At 41.1% G+C, this 10,672-nt stretch overlaps 1 protein-coding gene across 2 annotated transcripts in view; it reads left to right on the plus strand.

Moving 5' to 3' along the window:
- Nucleotides 1–6,911, plus strand: part of PLCE1 (phospholipase C epsilon 1) — a 343,363-nt gene extending 336,452 nt beyond the window's left edge. For both annotated transcript variants that reach the window (XM_056130466.1, XM_056130467.1), the window contains exons 31-33: nt 189–407; nt 905–1,117; nt 5,800–6,911. In XM_056130466.1, coding sequence (XP_055986441.1) covers nt 189–407; nt 905–1,093 — 408 coding nt within the window. In that variant the 3' untranslated portion in view covers nt 1,094–1,117; nt 5,800–6,911. The remainder of the gene's footprint in view (nt 1–188; nt 408–904; nt 1,118–5,799) is intronic.
- Nucleotides 6,912–10,672: the final 3,761 nt, after the last annotated feature.

Consider the following 10,672-nt stretch of genomic DNA (forward strand, 5'->3'; position numbering starts at 1 on the left):
AATGAGATAATTAATAGGGGGAATGACAGTGTTAGCTGCAACTCTGCAGATGGGAAATGGGAAATGGGGTAACATGATCAGAAGGTCCCTTTTATCTCTTTAAGTCCTTAAAGTTTCATGTAGGAGGAAAGCAAGTGTTGACTTGGAAAGCAAATGACCTTATTCAGTTGCCATGACTTATCTTTCAGACTTTATGCAAAGCTAAATATTCTTATAGCATTCTGAGCAACCCCAACCCAAGTGATTATGTACTTTTGGAAGAGGTGGTGAAAGATGCTACCAGCAAGAAGACTTCTGCCCCAAAGTCCTCCCAGAGGGTCCTTTTGGATCAGGAGTGTGTGTTTCAAGCCCAAAGCAAATGGAAAGGTGCAGGGAAATTCATCCTTAAGCTAAAGGAACAAGTACAGGTAACATTTAAACTTATTTTTCTCTTTACAAATTAATTCTTCCATATTCCTAACCACCTTTTCTCTTTTTTTGTTGGGTTTTGTTTTGTCTTTTTGTTTGGGGGCCACACCCAGTAGTGCTCATGGCTTACTCCTGGCTCTGCATTCAGGCAGGCTTAGGGGACCCCATTGGTTGCTGGGGATCAAATTTGGGTAGGCCATGTGCAAGGCCTCCTCTCACTCCAACTGTACTATCACTCCAGCCCATAACTACCTTTTCATCAAATTGGGAGCTAGTGAAATCTAAGAGAAAGCATCCAAGTCATGGGATTTCACTGGAAGAAATTCGTTAGACTTTTGTTTTTCTGTGTGTGAACAGTGTTCCTCTCTGTAACCGACCCTCAAGAGGAGCCCCTCTGCCCTTCTTTCCAAAGTTCTGCTTTCCTGAAGGAGGGGGACGGTCAGGTGCAGGATTCTGGCCTTCACTTGGTATCAATGACGGACTCTTTCTTTCATAGGCATCCCGAGAGGACAAAAGAAAAGGCATTTCTTTTGCAAGTGAACTCAAGAAGCTCACCAAGTCGACCAAACAGCCCCGTGGACTCCCGCCCCCTTTGCAGGCATCAGCCTCAGAAAGTGGCCAAAATAAGGAGGAGAAACCTGCGGGCAGCTTGTCTCCCACTGACCTGATAGACTCTCGACAGTGACCCGGCAATGCAGGCTTCACCCAGGTACACTAAGTCACCCATGCACACTATTCTGAACCATAGGGCCCCACTTACACCACCTTGTGCGGTATAGTTTATATAGGAGTCCTCTTTTCAATGAGGAGGTCATCACAGCAGGTAAGAATGAGACACCCAAATATTGTCTGCCATGGAGGCAATGGGAGGGTGGGAATGAAAGGGTATACCGGGGATGTTAGTGGTGGACAATGTGCATTGCTGGAGGGATGGGTGATTGATCATTGTGTGATTGTAACTCAAACATGAAAGCTTATAACTATCTCACGGTGATTCAATAAAAAAAAATAATAATAAAATTAAATTAAAGAAACAAAAGAATGATACCCCTAGACAGGAAGAAAACTCTGAAGAGATTGGACTTCAGCCTTTATGATCTTAGACCTCCCCATTATGTGGAGAACTAAAGAGTCACCCCAAGAGGACAACAGATTTGCTGAACTACTCCACCAGCCTAATTTTGTCCAACACAACTGTCTTAATCAGGGGTAGCTCAAACATTCTGGAAGGGCTGTCTTGGGCTGGTCATTCATCTTTTAGTCTTTTGGATTTCTAAGATTTGTTGGTTAGTTTGTTGTTTTGTTCGTTTTTTTGAGGGGGGGTTGCTGAGGGTCTGGTGCCCACACCTTGCAATACTTAACCAACTGGTTTCTTACTCAGTCATGATACAGGGCTGATCAGATCCACTGGTGCTGCAAGGGGGTCTGCAGGAAAATCCCAGTGGTACTGGGGATACTAGAGGTAGCCTGAGCTGATAAGGAGTTAAATCAGAGGCTGTTATCTCCTGATTCCAGATTTCTATTTTTATTCTGTAAAATTTGATTTAGCCTCACACCCTCAATTTCTTTTGCCCCAATTTTTTTTTCCCTCCCATTGTTCATCGATTTGCTCGAGCGGGCCCAGTAACGTCTCCATTGGAGATTTTGCTGTTACTGTGTTTGGCATATCGAAGACATCATGGGCGGGTGGCTTGCCAGGCTCTGCCTTGTGGGTAAGATACTCTCGGTAGCTTGCCGGGCTCTCCGAGAGGGGCGGAGGAATCGAACTCGGGTCGGCCATGTTGGCTGCGTGCAAGGCAAATGCCCTACCGTTGTGCTATCGCTTTGCCCCAATTAAAAAATTAAAATCTAAATAAATAAATAAATATCGGTGCATGCACAGGGATTAAGTATCGCCTTGTATGTAGCCAGTCTCGTTTGAACTCTGCTCTTCAGAGCCTCTGAGCCCTGTGAAGAGTGATCCCTGAGCACAGAGCCAGGAGTAAGCCCTCAGCAAACCCAGATGTGACCCAAAAATGTTAATTAGCTAAAAGAAATTAAATTTGGCTTCTAGGATCTAACAACAAAAAGAAAGCAAAATTACCTAGCAGCCTTCACTTGGAACTGCAGTAAACTAAGCCTCTAGTTGCCAGCTCACTGTTTGGTATTCATATACAAATTAAATTTCATTTTCTTTTAAATCAGATTATTAACATAAAAATAAAAACCCAGATAAAAGTATGAGATAAACCGAACAACTTTCTTCATTTCACCTAGTCTTTTAATCCAAGAGATTATTGAGGTCCACCTTTCCCAATTCAGTTCTAAGATTTGACACTCAGTGAAAGCAGAGGTACGGGAAAGGTAATTATTGCTTGGTATTTCTTCACAGGTAACCCTTTACAGGGTCAAATTTTACTTAGGACAGATCCAAAGAATATGTTGGGCCCACATTTCTGTGTGAAATGGGCAACTCCTAAAACTCCCTACTGCTCTTACAAGCTCATTTGAAACAGCAAACAGGGTCAAATGCAAGAAAACACCTCCTCAGTCCATCTGCAATATCCAGCTACTATGAAAGCAAAGGCCAATCAAGAAGAAATCTCAGGAACTCTGTGATAACAATGCATGTCACACAATGTCAGAAAGTGGTGAATGTATATAGAAAGTGAAACTCGGGTCTGTTTGAGACTCTGAGAAGGATCAGTACCCATTTTCTGCCGAAGAATATCTAGTATTTCTCCCCCCATCTCACTTTTTTTAAGTTCTAGTCTTTCTTCCTTTCCCCTCTGGTGTCTCTGAAACAGCCAGTGCCTTCTCCAAAAGTCATGTGAGCTTTAGGATGAAGCATCAATGTCAGGGAGACTCCAGGTTTTTTGTTTGTTTGTTTCTTTCTTTCTTTCTTTTTGGGTCACACCCGGTGATGCACAGGGATTACACCTGGCTCTGCACTCAGGAATTATCCCTGGCGGTGCTCAGGGGACCATATGGGATCCTGGGAATCGAACCTGGGTCGGCCACGTGCAAGGCAAACGCCCTACCTGCTGTGCTATCACTCCAGCCCCGAGACTCCAGTTTTTAGAAAAATCACTCACCATGGTAGTGAGACTGTGAGCAAAATCCAAAGACAGTGGGAAAAATGTAAAATACTGGGGCTGGAGCAATCATACAGCAGGTAGGGCATTTGCCTTGCATGCGGCCGACCCAGGTTCGATTTCCAGCATCCCAATGGTCCCCTGAGCACCGCCAGGAGTAATTCCTAAATTCATGAACCAGGAGTAATCCCTGTGCATCACCATGTGTGACACAGAAAGAAAAAAAAAAATAAAGTAAAATATCACATTTTTTATGTATAATTTAATGTGGGAATACTACTATTTATTCAGCCACTGATTAAAACTATAACATTTTTTATTGAATGCCTATAATAAATCATCATGAACCCTTTGTAAATTGTGGTGTTTAAATAAAGTGGGGGTTAGGGATTAAGTGGGGAAGGCAGGGACTAAGTATTGCATTCCATTCAAATATCTTTGGTATTTCTTCACAGGTGACCCTTTACAGGGTCATATTCGCATCATATTTGATCGACGTTCTTACACCTCAATAGTGCTTCATAGTACTCACACCTTTATAGTCTCCATGAAGGTGTAAAATTACATTGCCCATAAGAGTCCCCAGTATGCTATAAGATTGCATTATGTACATAAGAATCCAAGATCTTTAGAAATTTGGCTAAAAAGTAATAGACTGGAAATTCTACATAGGAGACCCTTCCATACTATAAAGTTTTCCTGCCCTCTTTCCCTTCCTTCTACCCTTAGAAATAAAAGATCTTCTGAATTTGGTCATGAAAAATAAGGAAAATAGGGAGAGATAGTCTGGCGAGTAGGTCATTTGCCTTGAACACGGCTGACCAGGGTTCCATCCCCAGCATCCCATATGTTCTCCAGGAATAATTCCTGAGTGCAGAGCCAGGAGTAGCCCCTGAGTATTGCTTGTTGTGACACAAAAACTAATAATAGTATTATTATGATATGATTTCTAAAATGACATTACTAATTGCTTATATTTTAGAGGGGGGAAGTGGTAATTTAAATGAATGCCATTGTACTCGATTTTTCTATAGTAAGCAGAAATTCAGAATTGTTCAGTTGACCTTAATTTTGCTTGAACTCAGGGAAGTATCTCTTTAAAATAGTCATTGGGGGATGACTGTACATCAGGAAGCTGCCTTGCATGTGGCTGACGGGGGTTCTATTCCTGGCACCACATATGGCCCCCTGAACACTACCAGAAGTGATCCCTCAGGGCAGAGCCAGGAGTAAGCCCCTAAATTTTAAAAATTCAGCTTAATAAATAAGCATTGGACCAGAGAGATAGTGCAGTGCTTTGGGTGCTTGCCTTGCATGCAGCTGACCCAGGTTCAATCCCTGGCACTACATATGGTCCCCCAAGCACCACCTGGAGTGATAGCTGAGTACAGAGCCAGGAATAAGGCCTGAGCGCACCACCAGCTGTAACCCAAACCACCTTTTCCCTTCAAATTCCTAATAGCCATTGAGGGCCAGCGAACTCAAGACTGAGCACATGTTTTGCATACCTGGGTTTGATCCCCAGTACCACAGGGTGCCCTAGATGTCCTTGAGCACAGAGCTGGGAGTATCCCCTAAGGGCAGCCAGTATCCCCTAAGGGCAACCCCAAAACAAAAAGAGATACATTGATAGTTCTCTGGAAGTATTCCTTATTATGAGCTTTTAAATAGTGTTTCCAAGAAAGTACATCTTGTTAGAGGTGGGCAAGGAGAGGAGTGCTTTCTCTACATGCTCACAAAACAAGTTTAATACTTTACTAGGGTTTTTGGTAACATATTTAGCATTATTTGTTCTAATGTTTTCACCTCTAAAGTTTGAGGTTAACCATTCTGTGATAACCTTCAAATTTCTAAAGTATTTACCTTACTTTTATCCTAATTAATAAATAAAAATACTTGAAGGAATTCCACCTTTAAGTGGTTTTTAAAATTTTCTAAAGAATATAAGGCTAAAATAGCCATTGAGTATGTTTTAACATTTAGTTGAATAAAAACAGTGACTTTAAAATCCAGCCACCAAAGCTGTTTCTGCTTATTGAATTCTGAACTCTTGATACCATGTCAATTTTTTTGAGGGGGGCACACCTGGAGGTTATCAGGGCTTACTCCTAGCTCTGCACTCAGGGGTCACATTTGGTGGGGCTCAGGATACCATATAGGATGCCAGGGATTGAAACTCTGTCAGCTCCAGAAACCAGGTCCGCCCCATGCAAGGCAAGTCCCTACTCACTGTATTCTCTCTCCAGAGCCTACAACATAAATATTTCTGCTTCTTCACTCTAAATGTACTAACAAAACCTATATTTCATCTTTACAGGTGAAGATCTTTTTGCCAAGTCGAAATAACATCAAGAATGAACATGATGGAAACCAGTATCATTTCCATATTTTCTTTGCTTAAACTGGAAACTACATATTTTGGACTGACGCCTTCTTCACACATGATGTAGTTTATGGTGAGAAAAAGCTAACTGGCAATGGACCCCCATCCCACTACTAGTGAAGGAAAAAAAGAAACCCTGGAGACAGCTATTGAGCAAAGTAGCTGTAAAATATCATTGCTAAGCATGCAAAATTGACTTAAAACATGCGTTGACAAAACCTTGTTTGTAAATGGCCAGATAATAATTATTTTAGACTTTCTGGACTTTAGATTATCTGTTGAAGCTACTCAGCACTGTTGTTTTATTGCAAAAGTAGCTATAGGTAATACATGACAGTGTGGCTACATTCCAATACAACCGGTCACCAACACTGAAATTGGAATTTCATGTAATATACACATCACCTATATTCTTTGATTTTTTTTTCTTAATATGAGAATTATTCCTCAAGAACCATCCTAAATACAGGTGGCTGGTGGGATTTGGGTCCAAGGCCCATACTTTGCTGACCCAATTTAGAAAACTGGGAGCAGAACACATAGGCATGGAGCTAGTCCAGGCATACATTTATGGCTGAGAATTGGAAGCCTCTGGCCACTGGGCATTGCGAATGTAAATACTTCCTATGACATGTCATTAAAAAGTAATCAATTTAGTTTCTATACGTGTACCATAGTCTACTCTGCTTTAAATTTTCTTTTTCTATATAGAATATGTGGATTTTTTAAAGTTTATTGCTTATATCTTCACAGATTATTCCACTTTTGGTTTTCACAAAATCAGTTTAGAATGATGTACAATTTAATATATACTGAGTTGGAATGTCTTAACAAGGAATTTAAACTTTTTTTTAAAGCAAACCTCGATTGAGTTGGTGTTTAAATTTATTTATTTTGCAAAGTTTGTACTGACACTGTACTTATATTATTTATTATACATAGCTTTCTTGATTTGCTTGTGGATTAGAAGTATTAGTGATTCTATTTGCAGACTAATCTTCTAAAAAGAAAATTAAGTTCTTAATAAATGAAAGAGCAGAACTTTATGTGAAAAGGCTTCTTTTTTCATTTCTCACTGAAGAGCTATTGATTTAAGCCATACTTGCCATTTAATAAGTTATATGTAAAGTGTTGCTGTATAAAATTATTATGTAAGTGTAAAGGATCCTTATACTTGGCATGAAGCAAATAATGACTTCTAAAATGAATTATGTATTCCTCTGAAGTAAAATGAAAGTTTTATGATACTAAATTTGGGACATTTTTCTTCAATTATAAAACATACTAAAAATCCTGATCTTTGAGAAGTTTTTTCCTATTACAAAAGTGAATAAAACAATCTTCAGAGTTCTTCGTATATTCTGAAAAAAAGTGTTGAAGATTCACCACACAGCTTTTATGTCACTTAAGTTCAAACTCGAAGCTTTAATCACCATTTACCTGTAGACAGAATTCAGGCTATTCATTTGATGTAATGTGTATAGTGCTAATGTTAAATTAACATTAGTTGACTTAATTAGTCGCTAACAAGCACACAGTGCTGCCCCACTCTTTAACAGAAACACTTTATCAAAGTCCTATACTAGCAGAGTCTTCATTTGCCCAACCATGTGTCGAAAACTGAATTGCTGGTCTGAATGGTATCAAAATGAAACTGCACTGAAACTTAATCATGAAAGCTTTGTAACTGTATCTCACGGTGATTTTAAAAAAGGAGAAGAAAGAAACTGCAGAAGTAGCAAGATAAAAAGGAAGGCTGGTACTGAGATAAATCACTTCACCTTGACTCTAAGCTAACCCCACTCAATACCCCAACATACATAGAAGCCCTCATCTGCAACATACATAGAAGCCCTCATCTGGTTGGTCTGTCTACTGCATAAAAAAATCTAACATTTACCACAAACCGAATGTGAGACTTTTTAGTAAGCCCAGTTCATGCCTACATTTTAATTCAGTTTAGTCCTTTATTTCATTCTGAAGTAAAAATGCACTCTAAGTTCACATCACTGAAAGCTTGGGTCTATCAACTACTCTGTTAAAACTAATCAACACAATCTGATGCTTGCCAAAAATAAAACATGGCGGGAGTAATGTGCCGCCAGCAGGTCAATATGTACCTGTGAGGTGAGTGCATCAGCAGCCTGATGGTGCCTTCAGACTTCCAGATACCCCAAAATTGCTGCTGTGCCTTTGCCCAAACCCCAAAAACTTGGGGCAAAATTTACCAAGAAAGTAAACAGCCAAAAGTTAGGTATGTGGGAAGCACACCCACAAACCACCTCCAGCTCAGCTATATAATTGGAGGCATGGCCTCTCTGGTTCCTTATTGAACTGCTTAGTGGCCATGATCCCAGAGACTCAGAAACAAATCTCGAAACCCAGCGGCTTTTGGCAGAAATGCTTCCGGTCCCTGCAGGTTACCGGTGCTGGGCCAACCCAGGTGGCAATAGGTTTCGTGCCTTGGCCTGTTCCCCCTGGCGGCCTAGTGGCCGCCATCCTCCAGAGGCCACTGGACAGTCAGGTTTGGGCCCGCAGTGACGAGACATTTTGGGCCTCACGGGATGGGGGTGGAGCCGGTCCTGTCCTCCCCACCCCAACGAGACCCCAAGTCATCGCCCACGAATGGCCTTTCTGGCTCCTGATCAAGCTGCTTAACCCATGATCCCAGAGACTCAGGAGCAAATCTCGGAACCCAACAGGTTTTGGCAGAAATCCCTCCAGATTTAAGTGTTAAAATTTCGGAATTTCAAAATCGTGTGGCCACTACTGCAGCCACGCAACATCATGTTATTCATAATCAGCAGTAGAAAACAAATTGTCTCCTGTTGCCTTTTCAGCAGATCTGAGTGTTGGGGTAAAATCCCAAATAATAATGGTGGGTCTGATGTCAAAATATTGAATGTGATCAAAGTAGAGAGAGAGTAATGTGGAAATCATCTGCCCCACAGGTAGGGGGAGGGGGTAGGATGGGGGTATACTAGGGTTTTTGGTGGTGGAGAATGGGCACTGGTGAAGGTATGGGTGTTTCATTGTATGACCGAGACTTACACCCAAAAGCTTTGTAACTGCTCTCACGGTAATTCAATAAATAAAATTATAAAAAATGAAAAAAAATAGTAAAATGAAACATGGCTACTTATAGCTTATGTGAATTATATAGCTATTAGCTTAGAAGTGAAAGTAATTACTGTATTATTTAGAATGTATCCAGAGGGCTCAAAGGTGTGGTTCAAGGGGAGCACCTGCCTTGCACGTGTAAGTGCAATTCTCAAAGTCACAAGTGCATCCCTGGCCCACAAATTCTCTAGTTGCAATGAGTGGCTTCCAAGGCTGTCCTTTCTCAAATTTGCATTCAACAGGCCATTCATCGCAATAGCTTTGCAGACATCAGAGCTCCCCAGACTGGTATAATTTGTACTTTTCCTAACTGCGTCTTCCCTTGTTCTCTCCCTACCATTGCAACATCTTTATAGACCTCATGTCCTCTGACACCTATCCACAGGTCCTCTTTAATTCTGAAGAGTAATCAGCTGCTTGCTGGTCTGACTTCACTGAATTAACTGAACTATAAAACTCCACAGCTCAATGCCCTTGCCAATGAAAGGGTCGTCTTTGAGTCTCCCTCATGTGTGGGATATAAAGAAGCATAGTAAGGGAGTAAAAAATACCTAAATGCAACAGATACTTAAAACTGGTCTTCAATCCGAGTTTACCAAAGGGTGGGGACACTGGGACAATGGTGGAGGGAAGCTGACACTCCGGTGGAGGGTGGGTGCTGGAATGTTTTACGCAGGAAACCGTACCATTAACTGTACTGTAAACTACACTGCCAAAAATAGAACATTTTTCTTTTAGATTGGTGCTATCTAGAGGAGGATTCCTTCAATATTTTCCACTTGTGATCTCTTTGTGTGGTAGAAAATGTTTTATGCAAAAATTTTATATTCAATTTGTAAGATACGGTATGCAAATCAGACATTTACTGCTAACATAATAAATTTAAGATAACCCCCACATTCACTTAAATAGTTTAAGAAACTACATCTAGGGACAGAGAGATAGTGCAGTGGGTAGGGTACTTGCCTTGCATGTGGCCAACCCAGGTTTGACCCTCAGCACCATATCTGGTTGCCAAGCAGGGCTAGAAGTGATCCTTGAACATAAAGTCAGGAGTTAACCCAGCCTACCAGGTGTGGTGGAGAGCAGAGGAAAGGGTGTAGGGGAGAAGAGAAGATCTAAGAGAACAAGAGGCAGCTTATAGGAGAAAATAGTCCATGTGCTGTATCTTTCAATCCCCTTCAATGGTTTTTATCATATCATCGACAGAAAGAGGTAACCACATGGGCCCTCTAAGAGTTTTTATAAAAAGTTAACACTTGGATCAACATTTCTATGCTACACGATATTGTTGTTTCTTTTTTGCTTTTTGGGTCACACCTGGCAATACACAGAGGTTACTCCTGGCTCTGCACTCAAGTGTCACCCCTGGCGGTGCTCAGGGGACCATATGGGATGCTGGGAATTGAACCCAGGTTGGCCGTGTGCAACACAAACGCCCAACCCGCTGTGCTATCTCTCCAGCCTGGTACACTGTATTGTTAAACAATGTTTATATTCTCCACCGGCTGTGTGTGTCAACTTCCTAAAAGTAAACCTTTGCTGATGACTAAGGATTTTGACATAAGAATGCCTAAATGATTGTAAAAATATTAAAAACACCAACTATGTTAATTAAGCAAGCTATCATGTGGCCTCCACAACTCTTTCAGATGACACAGGTCTCTGAATTTAAAAAAAAAATATA

This window comes from Sorex fumeus, unplaced genomic scaffold, assembly GCF_029834395.1.
Source record: "Sorex fumeus unplaced genomic scaffold, SorFum_2.1 ptg000078l, whole genome shotgun sequence".
NCBI lineage: Eukaryota > Metazoa > Chordata > Mammalia > Eulipotyphla > Soricidae > Sorex > Sorex fumeus.